This window comes from Acomys minous (genome assembly GCF_964271855.1).
Source record: "Acomys minous genome assembly, chromosome: 8".
NCBI classification, from domain to species: Eukaryota; Metazoa; Chordata; class Mammalia; order Rodentia; family Muridae; genus Acomys; species Acomys minous.
In genome coordinates, this window is record NC_140489.1 from 72,297,257 (window position 1) to 72,310,875 (window position 13,619).

Consider the following 13,619-nt stretch of genomic DNA (forward strand, 5'->3'; position numbering starts at 1 on the left):
GGGTCAAGGGACCTTTAAAGGTTTACAAGAACATAAGACACAAGAAAATGAGAACCTTCCTCATTTTTTCCTCCCCTCAAAGGCTCTCTTCTATTTCATCTATTTCTCCAGTTCAAATCTCTGTAAAAATGCCTGTATTTACTTCAGAAGATGTTGTCACCTTGCCCATCTGTAGGAAAGTGCCAGTGTTTAACATGTCACAAGCCAGCTGCCAAAGTTATTTCTACACGCTGTGCTCATAATAAAGTCCCAGGGCTATTAATGAAGAGACTCCATTTAAGGAATCATCATACAGGAAGTTCTGTCCATCCCTGATGCATTCTTCAGTCTCTCCCCCAAACTGCATAGCTACAATTCCTTGTTTCCTAGGAGCAACAGATTTATCATAGCTTATTTATAGACACCATGGGTCCTTTTAGTCACTATCCAAGCCTGTGGGGAAAGTGGGAGGAAGTCTAGAAAGTCCTGGAGGTGACAGGAGCTCCACAGGAAGACCAACAAAGCCAACTAACCAGGGTGGGCCTAGAGGGGCTTGCGAAGACTGAAGCACCAAGCACCATGCATACACTGGACCTAGGCCCCCTACACAGATGTAGCCGTTGGGCAGCTTCATGTGGCTCCCCCAGTAAGGAGAGCAGAGGCTGTCTCTGACATGGACTCTGTTGCACCCTTTTTTATCACAGCCCTCTGGCTGGACTCTCTCGCCAGGCCACTGGAGAAGAGGTAATGCTCAGCCTTGATTCGAATTGATGGGCAGGAGTGGGAATAGGGAAGGAGGGTAAGACCAGGAAAAAGAGGAGGAAGGGGGCTACAATCGAGATGTAAAGTGAATTAATATTTTTTAAAAGACGTGTAACTTAAAAAGAAAAAAAATCTGATCCTCCCATCTTAACCTTTTCCAATGGCCATGCCTTCTCTGCTTGAGACTCCACTTCATTCAGCTGTCACCACTGTGTGGCTTCCCCAGAAACTTCCATCCCCACTTAAAATTGTAGTGGTTGAGCATCATTCTGAAAGATAACTAGTTAGTAACTTTCAAAGGTGTTAAGTTCCTAAAAGACAAAAATGATCAAGGAACAGTCACAGGCTAGAAGACCAGAGATGAATAAAAATAAAATAATTATAAGATGCTTTGTCCCAGGGAATATAAAAAGATCATTAGTTAAGAGGCTGGTAAATAACCAAGCTATATAGTTAAAAATATTATATTAAGGTTGGTCCCTTAGTTTTAATAACTGTACTATTACTTTGTATAAGATTTTATGTGCAGTGGAGGAGGTAGAAGAGAATTCTCTATCCTATTTTACAGGCTTTCTTTAGGTCTGATGTTATTTCAGAATAAAACATTTAAACATAAATGTGATTATTCGAGATTTATTATAAAGCATCTCTATCCTGTTGGACTTGCTAGGTGATAAACTCTTTCTGAGAGACTGAGATTCTTATGTTAAGCCTACTGCAGTAAGGCCATCACACAGGTTAATAAAAATCAATTCCAAGGTATAGAAAATCCACCTTAAGCACAACTATTAGACTGCAAATCCATTAAGAGAGTACAGTGCCACCTACATACACTCAGTAATACTAAGGACATAATGACAGCAAATGCTACTGTGCCTAGCCTTTCATGTGACTGACTAAATATTCCTCTTGAATTAACATAACTGAATAATGTGATCAAACAATAAGTCCACTAGGATCAACTATTCAAAAGGAAAAAGACAGGAAAAGATACAGAGATGTAAGGAAGCATACTCCAGTGCATCCCGCTCTCCTCCTTAGACCTGCATCCCATGCTTTAGGAAGCAGCACTGGTCAACGTGCTCTCAACAAAACATCAAGCAATAAAAGGAAGTCTGTTCCATTCTATTGCATATGTCTGTGATGCAAATTAGCTCTCAAACACTGTAAATGGAGGAAGTATTTCATTCCAATGCAGAAGGTACATTTATTCACGTGTGATTTTTGTCCCCATACCATTGTTTTCCCCATTAACAACAGCAGCAGAAGACCAGGTACAAGCAAGCTCAGAAGTAGTCAAGGTCATGCACTTGACCCTTCTCCTAGAAGCAGTTATCACAGAGTTAATCTTATTCTTTGTACACACACACACACACACACACACACACACACACACACACACACACACGATACATTTTGTACAAAATTTATACCCTTCTCTACTTTCAATTTCTAATGGTTAGCAATTTCCACCCTGTGTCCATATTTAGTCCTTTCCATTATCGTCCACCAATAGCCTCCCTCCACCATTTTGGCTTTAAATACAAACCCAGATTCACTGGACTATGTTTATTACAAATGTATGGGAGTGTCAATGTTCTCACTAGTTTTTGAGCTATTAAAGCCCTAGTAGTTTCAGTATCAGTTCGTAGCAGAATGTCTTTCAGGGGCCTGGGGAGCATGCAGCTGGCACAGTGCCTGCCATAGAAGCATGAAGATCTGAGCCTAATCATCATACCTATGAAAAAGCTGAGTGTGGGAATGAGTGCCCATAGCCCCAGTACTGGGGACATGGACACAGAAGGGTCACTGCAGCTTGTCAGGCAGACACTAGCCATTGAATCATAGATCCCCAGATTCAGTGAGAGGCAGTGTCTCCAAAATAAGAGAAGATGGGTCAGCAATTAAGAACATGTACCACTCTTGCAAAGGCCCCCAGTTCAGTTCCCAGCACCCACATGGTGATGCTTAACCATCTGAAATTCCAATTCCAAGAGTTCTGATGCCCTCTTCTGACCTCCTAAGGTACTGCACACTCAGTGAACATACATGCAAGTAAAAAACACTTATACACATAAAGTAAAAATATTTTATAATTATTTTATAATGAAATAAGGTAGAGAACAATTAAGAAAGATACCAGCATTGACCTCTGGCCTCCACAGACATGGGCACACATGCAAATAATCAATCACACACACAAATGGATATAAACACACTTATCCATACAAACAACAAATCTCCAGAAATGCAAATATACTTACAATGCTATATCCCAAACACTCTGAATATATGAAAGACTGTCTCATGATTTTTTAAAATAAAATATACTACCTTGTCTCCAGAGATTATTTGTGTCATTGATGAAATTTGTTAAGAATAATTTGTAAGCAAAATGACAAAGTACATTTTATATTCTTTTTAGAATAAACAGGTAAATATTCATTTCTGTATTCATTATACATTTCTTAAATTTTATGATGTAGCAATAAAAATCATCATATATGTTAAAAGAAACATAGTAGTAGTGCCTCTGATAAGGAAACAAACACTGTTGCTTGGCATGGATTAAATATATAAGTGAAAATTCATCACTCCAACATCAATCTTTTCAAATAAAGCAGTCTATAAATTGTATGAAAATATAAGAACATATGTCTAGAAAGCACCTTGATCATAAAACTAGACAGAAAATGCCATAATACAACATAGCTTTTATACTACAACCTCATGCTAAAGAAGTAACTGCTAAGTTCACTTTCTTTTTCAAACACAGCCAACAGTATCACTGTATAATTATTAGTTGTACAATATTACAATACCAACACTAAATATTCTTTTATGTAAATGAGGCCTACTTAGGGACAAAGCATATGAAATAGAACATATGTCATTTCTATATGACAAACATACAGTACATAACTGACTTGCTAAAAATGCACTTCACCTGAAGTTGCTATAATGTAGCAATCTCAAATCAAATATAAATGTTCATTTAATTTATATAATAAATATCACTCACTATAACATTTACCCAAAAGAGCTGTGTTTTCCTTTAGAAATAAATCATGGTATGTCAGGATACGTTATGGACTCATCACCCTGAATTTCAAGGAGCCATCTCACAGTTTCAATTACCTATTCTAATCTGCCTACTATCTAGTCAGCATGCTTTCCCAGGTAACTGCACAGCTGTCCACTTGCAACATGACTTCTTACACTTGGGTGGGCATCCTTTTCATCAACAAGCAAGTGAGCATGTACACTTGTCAAACCAAAGGCGAAAGAACAGGATTATCCCACATAGAGGTGCTTATCAGAAGGCAGCAGAAACAGTGCGCTGAATGACAACATAAAGGTGCACTCTAAAGAGTAGAGTAAAGAAAACACTCACAACCTCAGAAGCATTTTATTCCCATCCCGGGCTGTCTGCCATCAAAACTATCAAACGTATTTATTTCATTAGCTATTAACCAGATGTAGGTAATGTGTTTTCAAATGAACCCTGGTAAGAGCAGTCTTGAAGGAGACACACTTACAGACTATCTATGTCCAGAGGCAAACTCATCCACAGGTAAAGATGAGCACGCGGGTACTGGACTACTCTACCTATTAAAAATATCACTCAACAAGAAAACCAATACACGAGCTCACGAATAAGAAATAATCGGGAATTAGAAAGCTTCTCACTCAATAGTAGGTTTTACTGTCACGAAAATAAGCAACACTAACTTTACTACGTCGGCTGCTGCCCAGTGCACTGACTTCCATAACAGGGTCTCACACTAGAACAGTTTTATAAAGAGCTGTGGCCAGAAGAAATTAGGCAGACTCTGCTGCAGTCTTCCCTGTGTCGATTTATTTTTAAAACAAACAAAAATTTCTAATCTAAACCACTCAAGCACGTGCAGGAGTGTACACTATGTCACTGTGTCAGCTATGTACACCTTGACCTTCATTTTCTACAGCCAACACTTAGGGTAATTTTTATTCCCACCCAGGCACAACATTTTACAGAGAAACAGCGCCATCTTTTGATGCCAAACAAAAGCCCATCATACTAGTTTTCAAACCTTTTTTTTCAGGTGCATACATGACATATACAACTGTCACTGAATTTTATATCATAATTATCATCTTCTAAGAATGTTTTCATTCCAAAAGCAGTAAAACAGCACAGAAGATTGCTTGCCAATATGCAACATTGTAAAACATTGCAAAATAATATCAAAAGCATCTACTTTGGATCAACAATATTCAACTTCTACTCACTATTTAGTTTTAAAATTTTACCAATTTTGTTATTCAAATGATATATAAAGAACCTTTTCTAACACTGCCGTTAGAAACCAGGCATTTCTCCAACCTGACCACAGAAACTCAGCTCAAGCAAGCACATCATCACCAGCCAAGGCCAAATGTGACCCACATACCCTTCAAAAGGTCCCCACCATCCAGATTGCTCTCTTGCTCTCCCACTCTGTCTGTCTATCTCAGTTTCTGTCTTTCTCTTTCTTTTTCCTACTCCAAGACAGCTTTTCATTCCCAGCCCCCAATACATCTCTTGCGTGAAATCTGTCTGTCACATGGTGTGATCTTTGCGGCTTTCCTTGGCCTTAACCAATCAGCCAAGGTATTTCTGCTGCATAAACCCTAACAATTATATAGATAAGATGCGCTCACTAATTTCATAATTGGCCAAAACAGTATCAGCAATGAATTATCAGTTAAGTCCAGATAAATACAAATACAAATACAGTAAGTTTCAGAATTACTTACACCAAAGAAACAATGTCACCACGCTGTACTTCAAAATTTCTCACTTTCCAGTGGTTCAAAAGCACCACATCTGACGACTGGCTTCCCCCAGGATTCAAAGAAGGCTACAAAACAAGAAGAGATACATTTATTGTTGTTTTAAATGAAAATCCCAAAGATTCTATTTTACCAATAAAGATTTAGGAGCCAGATGCTGAAAACCCTGCTAACTCAGAGAGGCAGAGAAAGCACCCAGCTGACCTTCCTACACAGCTCACATCCTGATGGAAAAGGCCCAAAACGCTCACTAGCTCAGCTGACTGCCCAGGAAGAAAACGCAAAAACCCAAGGCCAAAGCTTTGCCAGCTCAAAGCTCAAAAAGGAACTGAAGAGCTAAGAGCTAAAGAGCTCCTTCTACTCCTACCCGCTGTCTTAAATACCACTCAACTCAAAGCCCCTCCTACTCTTTAATCTCTGTCAGCTGGTTTCTTGCTCCAGCTCTTCATCTAGGGTTAACTTTATTAAATCCTGTGTACAGAAAGCTCTTGTAATAAAGGTGTGTGCTAGGGCTGGCTGAACCACACTTTAATCACCTGTTTACAATAAACAGAAAGTTCTTAGATTAAAGGTGTGTGTTAGGACTCAACCATGCTAAACAAAAGATAAGTTTTTACAATTCACAATCTCAGGGATCACAATGGGATCAAATATCCTGAAACATTTATCACTTGTAATTTTTTCAATCTTTATGCCATAGTGTACTTCATAGCTTGAGAAGAATTCAATTTAAAAAAATTTACACTCTGGAGGCAGAGGCAGGCGGATTGCTGTGAGTTCTAGGCCAGCCTAGTCTAAAAGTGAGTCCAAGACAGCCAGGGCTACACAGAGAGACCCTGTCTTGAAAAAAAAGAAAACAAGGAAAAAAACATTAATTGTACCTTTCAAATAAATTGCAATTGTAAGTAAGAACAAATGAGGTTTCAGAAAGGCTAACTAGGATTCTTCTAAATTAAACAGATAATAGTAATAATAATAATAATAATAATAATAATAATAACAACAACAACAACAACTTACCAAAACTTATTTGCAAGGAAAATATGCTTGGAAATGAAGTCTTCACTAAATTCTACTAAAGAGGCATAGAAAGCTTTAAGAAGAATGAAAATTCATACAAAGAGAGGCTCGATTCTCCAAAGGATAATATTCTGGTACAACCTACTCCCACATCATCATTCCATATGGAAAGACAGGAAATAATCTGTCAGCCAGCAAACCATCTATATGACGAACCTCCAAGAGCAGAAAGAACAGGGATGGAAAAATCACTAAAATATTGATTTCCACCCCTCTCGCTGATCTTTTTCCAAGAGCACGTGCCAAAGGTCCTTGTCTTAGACTGTCCTCCTAGAATTCAGACAGTACTGGTTGTGCCTGAGGATGGATGAAGGAATGCCTGAGAAGCACTGCACTCACCTAGTCACAAAATTGCAGATATGAGCCATGGAACCAACACAGCTGCTATTTGGACGGGGGCAACAAATCGATGGACTAGTCCAAGATGGAATAAGGGGAACAAAGAATGAGAAGATGAAGAGAGTGTTTTCCCTCCTACTAAAACTGTAAGTGTGAGAAGCAGCAATTTCTGTGATGAGACAAAGGGTTCCCAATAGCTGAAGCTCTTTGGTTCACTGCAAGTCTGACGGAGACAGCAAGAGGAGACACAATCAAGACACAGGCAAGGAAAAGCAGTAAGGGCCAGGCAGCCATGCACTGAAACAGTGGTGACACACTCTTTAGGGTTCCTTGGAATCAAGGACTATCGAGATGGCTTATGGGTAAAGTGCTTGCTGCATAAGCCAAAGGACCTGAACTCAGAGCCCCAACATCCACATAAAGGACGCGGCTACACTTGCTGTACCCCAGCTCTTGGGAGGTAAAGGAGATCCCCGGAATTTACTGGCCAGACGCTCCAGCCAAATAAGTGAGCTCCGGGTTCAATGATAGAACCAACCTCAGAAAAATGAGGTAGATATGTCTCCGTAAACAGGAGTACTGCTGACCTACCAGGGGCCACATTCGAATAAACCTCTCCTTCCTCTAAGAGCTCCCAGCTGCAATAGTTGCCGAGCTAGAGGTGAACTTAATGCCCACTTGCACTGTCCATGACGGAATTCGGTCTGGCTTTAGCTTGAGCACACATGTGGACAGCACAAACTGTACTTAATGAATTAAAAACAAACAAACAAACAAACTAAAAAAGGACACAAAGTTGGGTGGGTAGGGAAGGAAGGAGTGGATCTAGAAGAAGTTGGGGGAGCCGCGACTATTAAAAAATGCATTGTCCAAAATTGTAGGAGGAGCAGCTTAGAGAAAGCATTGGAGGAACCAGAACTGTTAAACATGAGACCTGTTTTCAGGGAAAGGAAATGGTGCCTTTTCTTCCGAAGACTAATGGATGTTGTCTAAGAACCTACTGATCTTTTTTGCCCTTCTATGGAGCCAGCCTTCCCCTGAATTGGTGCAAACCCTGGGCATTGTTTAGGCCCTAATCCTGAGCTTGGCCTCTCAGTAAATAGAACCACTCCTTATGAAAAAGGTCCAACGCACTTTGCATCTTCCTTCAATGGAATCTATCTTTATTCTTAGTACAAACTCTTCCTCCTTAGGTCCTTATCCTCAGCACTGGGCACCAGTCAACAGAATTCATTCTAGTTGTAAAAGTCACAGGTGCTTTCCTAGATAGGTGTACTCCGCAAGGAAGTTTCCATGTAGCCATCTGCAAGCTTTATTGTGATAACTGTAACATGGAGACTTTTTTTTTTAAGTTTTACTGTGCTTAAATGTGTAAGAAAAATTAACTGAGAGGTCATATTTTTGGAAGTTCAGTGCCTGCTGAAGTAGTGTTTGCAGAGACCCCAGAGACGAAATTATAAAAAACCTAATTTTAAACAGCAGAGGAAAAGGTTAAAAATAAAACAAAATAGCAATTAAGAAATGGCTAGGTGTAGTAGCATACATCTTTATTCCCATCATTTGAGTGGCAACAGCAGGTGGATCTCTGTATTTAAAGCTGATCTATACAGTGAGTTCGAGGCAGCCATGGCTATACAATGAGGCCTGTTTGGTTTGAGGGAGGGAGTGTTGTATTTTTTGTTTTGTTTTTTGTTCTGTGTGTGTGTGTGTGTGTGTGTGTGTGTGTGTGTGTGTGTGTGTGTGTGGTTTTTTGCTTTGTTTTGTTTTTGGTTTTTTAAATACATTTATTTCATTACACAAATATAAAACAAACTTCATACAGCAGGGAGAACCATGTGACAACCATGAATTCTATAAATGTTACATTCATAGTGGTTTGGCTATTTGTATTTGTCCAGCTTGAAGTAAACATCTCTCCTGTCTTGTTGGGTCTAAATTTCTGAATGAAATTCAATATCTATCCTATCTCAATTCTAATAACTTAACTTCTTTATCTTGATCTAAAAAGATCTTATCCCCTAACCAACTAAACTTGATTGTAACACTATACTATCTGGCCTTCAATGCCCCTCAGAGACTTGAGAAGGAATAAAACTTAAATTCCGGCGTGAACCAGCAGTGCAGGTTGGTAAGGAGATAGGAGCTGAAAAGAAAGAAAGGGAGAACATAGAGGAAGGATAGAACAAAAGCTAGATGAGTGAACCTACTCCTTAACTCAAGGCCTAATTGCTACTCATAATGAAGGTTATGTGTAAGTCATTGGCATAGAATTTAGTATATTGATACAAAACATGGGCATGTCAAATACTTGTCAGATTTTAGCACAAGAACATATATCCTATGTCTAACAGATAGATATGACTTTATTGATATATGTGGTAAAATAGTTGAATAAGGTCTTCAAAAGCCTCAGAGACACACAGAATATGGCATTTAAAGTTGTTTTAATAATCCTAAATTTCTTTTTTTTTTAAGTAGTAGAGAGCAATTGATGATACTCAATTTCCATCTCTGGTACACACACACACACACACACACACACACACACACACCACATATGCCACAAACATATGTATATACATACACAATCATGACACAGACACAAAAAATATAAAACAGGTTCCTAAAGCTGCCACTAGGTTTCCTTTAAAGCTTGGGTGTGCAGAAAAGTAGTAATATTTGTGTTTGTTTGTTTTATTTGTTCGTTTGTTTGTTTTCAAAACAGGGTTTCTCTGTGTAGCCTTGGCTGATCTGAACTAGCTCTGTAGACCAGACTGGCCTCAAACTCACAGAGATCCACCAGCCTCTGCCTCCTCTAGTGCTGGGATTACAGGTGTACATAGTAATTTAGGTAAATTTTAATGATCGCATGTAATAGGTATCGTCCTACAGATACGACTGTCTCACTCAGCTACAGGCTTCTCATGGCTTAGCAACCTACTATTCTTACTCTTAAAAGAGTAATGAGAAAACATTATTGCTATCATAGGAAGATTAAAGAGACTTTAAACATAGTTAAGATGGTTCCCAAACAGCAAACATTATGTAAACAATTTATGCATCTCTTTTCATTCTAGATGCCTGAGGAAGAAATGTCTTAGGTCTTATCAAGTTGGACAACATCATCATTGGTAATAAAGTCCCACAGTGCTTTCCCATTCCCACAATGGAATATTGGCAAGCATGGCAGAATAAAGTACCCATACTGTTCAGTTAGGGACTGAACTCTTATAAACACAGCTCACACCCTATTAAGAAAACCCTTCTTGAACTGAAAAACTGCTCCTTTGGTGTTAAAAGCCATATAGTTCCTTATACTCCAATGGAAAACAATATTAAACAGCAAAGACTTTCTGACTTCTCCAAAACTACTTTAAAAAATACTAATATACTAACTCTGAAATGAGAATTTTACATGGAAAATTAAGAACATCTAAATCAGTTGATGCTATTTTACAAAAATTAGTAAACCATGTTATTACTTAGAAATTTTACATTTTGCTTTCCTTATGGGAATGGTACTGTGTGCTTCAGACAGAACAAGCAATCATTCGTAATCAAAGAAGTTATAAAAAGAAAATCTAAATTAAGTCATAAACTTTGATAATTAGATTTGACAACATAGTCTACATTTCCTTGTCATGTGGTTAACATTTTAAATTCTAAACTTCTAGAAACTGTCTCAAAATTATGAACAACTTCAAATAATAAAGTTTTTACAACAACAAAAAACTTCCAAGATTGCAGGTGTGTCTACCCTGTATGTCAAAGCATAAGAGATATATATGTTATGACATTGCTGCCAGCGCTTGATACTCCTGGGAATCAGGGCAGTAGTAACAATAATCACTAAGATGGCTACAGAAGGATCTGACCTGCTCTTCTATCTTATCTCAAAAATCTGCGTCCTCCCAATCAGTTTATTCCTCTGCCCTACCCGTTACCACTAAGGTTAAACACCACACTTGGTGTGGCAAGGAGCATGTAGTCCAGTCGCAGAGCACACACCTGACATGTCTAAGACCCTGAGGTCAGTGTCTAACATCACCAGGAAATGAAAAACCAGAAGTCTTCAGAATAGGCCTTGCACTAAAGCTAGAAAGCTGTCTTTTAACTGTTGCCTCCATTTCCATACTGCAATTGATTCAACTTTTCTAAGCCTCATTTCTTCATATATTAAATAAGGACTGCATGACAAAGAGGCGACCCACAAAATCGTGACACAGCACATGCTACAGTGTGGGAGTAACAAATGAGACGATAATGGTGTTAACAATGATAGAAGAAAGCAAAGCAAAAGCAAGTCCCACATTCACAAGAATCAAGACAAAAATTATGCCTTCCATATCACTTTGCACATCTTTATTTTAAAGACAAAATTCAAAGTCTCATGGCAGAATATTTTAAAATTCATTTCTAAATAACTGGTGGGATGTCTTTAAGCATAAAGTCAGCATTCCTTTATTTGGGGGCCTTATTTGTTCAGTTTGCAACTCATCCAAACATGTTCAGGATGCACAAAGCGGTGAATATCTGTGAGCATGTTCTCAGGCTCAGGAAGCCGGCTGAAGGGTTTGCAGCACAGGAAAGAGGACCAGCGTGATGCCCAGAACCACGTGAAGGGTGAACGGTGCTGAGCCTCCTCTAATTCCAGGCCCTGAAGGTAAGCACTGGCGACCACTGGACCACAATAGCTAGGAAGACCAGCCATACCCACAACTCTGGGTTTGACTGACAGATCTTGATCAAGAAATTAGGCAGTGGCAGCAGAGCAACTGAGGAACATTCCCAGCCTTGTTAGAGGAAATGTGTCACTGGGAATGGGCCTGGAGGTTCAAAAAGCCCCTTGCAAGCCCAGGGTCTCTCTCTCCCCCCGACGCCCATGGATCTGGATGTTAGAACTGCCAGCCACTTCTCCAGCACCGCGTCTGTCTTTGTGCCGCCATGTTCCCCGCCATGATGATAATGGACTAAACCTCTGAAGCTGCAACTGAGTCACTAATTACATGTTTTCTTTCCTAAGAGTTGCCATGGTCTGAGAGGGTTCTTTTTGCTTGTTTGTTTATTATTATTATGTTTTCTTTTAGTGGGTAGGTTGCAAGGGCAGAGGGAAGGATATGGAGGGACAGAGAGGTAAATGGGATTGGGGTACATGATATAAAACTCACAATCAATAAAAGTTAAAAATATAATAAGTGTATATATGTGTGTGTGTGTGTGTATCCAGATATATACAGACATAGATATATAGATACCCAGAACTAAAGTCTTTACAAAAAAAAAAAAAAAAAAAAGCATGGTCAGGGTGTCTTTTCACAGCAAGAGAACACAGAGTAAGACAGATGATTTTTCTCCTGTCAAAGGAGCAGGAAATTTCACTCTCATTGAAATAACTGTACATTTTAATCATTATTTCTTTTTTCTTTTTCTTTTAAAAGGACTGGAGAGACATCAGGGTGGCTCAGTGCATGGGGGTGCTTGCTGCCAAGCCTAGCAAGCTGAGTTTGATCACTGGAAACTATGTGGTGGAAAGAGAGAACCAATGCTGGTGTCAGAGGCAAGTTGTCCTCTGACCCCCACATGCCTACCATGAGTGCACATGCCACCCTGCCCCCCACACACACACACATAAATAAATGCAAGAAAATTTTACTTTAAAAGGAGTATTGGACTATAGTAAATATGTATAGGAAAGTTAGACATGTGTCACCCTAGTTTAATTTAGAGAAATACTGAGTCATTAACTTTTCCTTCTCCTCGTCTTAATTATAGAGAGAAGCATAAAGTTTTACAGAAACTTCATACATCACAGATGAGAATAAAACTTTTCATAAACTATGTGCACAGTGATCTGGAAAAATGTGCTTAAAGCCTGTCTTATTCTTAGACCTCGGAGGGTCGTATTTAACAAGTTGACCTGAGAAACTCAGAAATGCACACAAAGGTGTTCACTATACATTATTTATTACATTAAAAGTCTATGCCAACTTCAGCAACAGCCATACACACTATCCATGAGGAGTACATCCCAGACCCTCAGTGACACTGGAACCGTGGATAGTGCCAAACTATCTCCCTGTATGCACACACTAAGGCGTTTCCCTACACATGCATGCCTATGACAACCTGACTTACAGACCAGGCATAATGAAACTGTTTTAACAGTAGTAAAACAGAACAATTCTTATAACAGCTACAGGAAGGCAGTATCTCAAGATATGAGTGACTACAGTTTCTCTTTTTGCAGGGATGATATGGCCTGGAACAATGGCTATGTGACAAGAACTGAGGTAAATAACAAGAAGACGCACGATGACGCCGCATTCGGCCTCTGTTAATATTGTGCTAAGAGATCAGAAGGAGAAGCTGGGAGAAAGACACGCTGCTGCTGCCAGCTGACTAAACGAGAATTTAACAATGGTTAAATTATGTGGCGTATGGATACAGAAGACTAATTAGCAATCACATTGCAAGAAAAAAAGTATTCGGTGGATAAAAAGTGAAAATGTGATTAAAGAAATAACTATGTATGATCCAACGTAGAAAAAGAAGGAGGAGGGGAAACGAAGGGGATGATAGAAGAGACAGGAAAGGCAGGGGCAACAGAGGAAGAGAGGGAAGGGCCAGAGAGAGAACTGTGCAGA

General features: G+C 39.2%; 1 protein-coding gene across 11 annotated transcripts in view; it reads right to left on the reverse strand.

The window, feature by feature from the left end:
* Positions 1-13,619, reverse strand: part of IMMP2L (inner mitochondrial membrane peptidase subunit 2) — a gene marked incomplete at its 5' end in the record, with an annotated part of 829,477 nt that overhangs the window by 751,399 nt on the left and 64,459 nt on the right. For all 11 annotated transcript variants that reach the window (XM_084791200.1, XM_084791202.1, XM_084791195.1 and 8 more), the window contains one exon: positions 5,521-5,624. In XM_084791200.1, the coding sequence (XP_084647326.1) occupies positions 5,521-5,624 (104 nt within the window). The remainder of the gene's footprint in view (positions 1-5,520; positions 5,625-13,619) is intronic.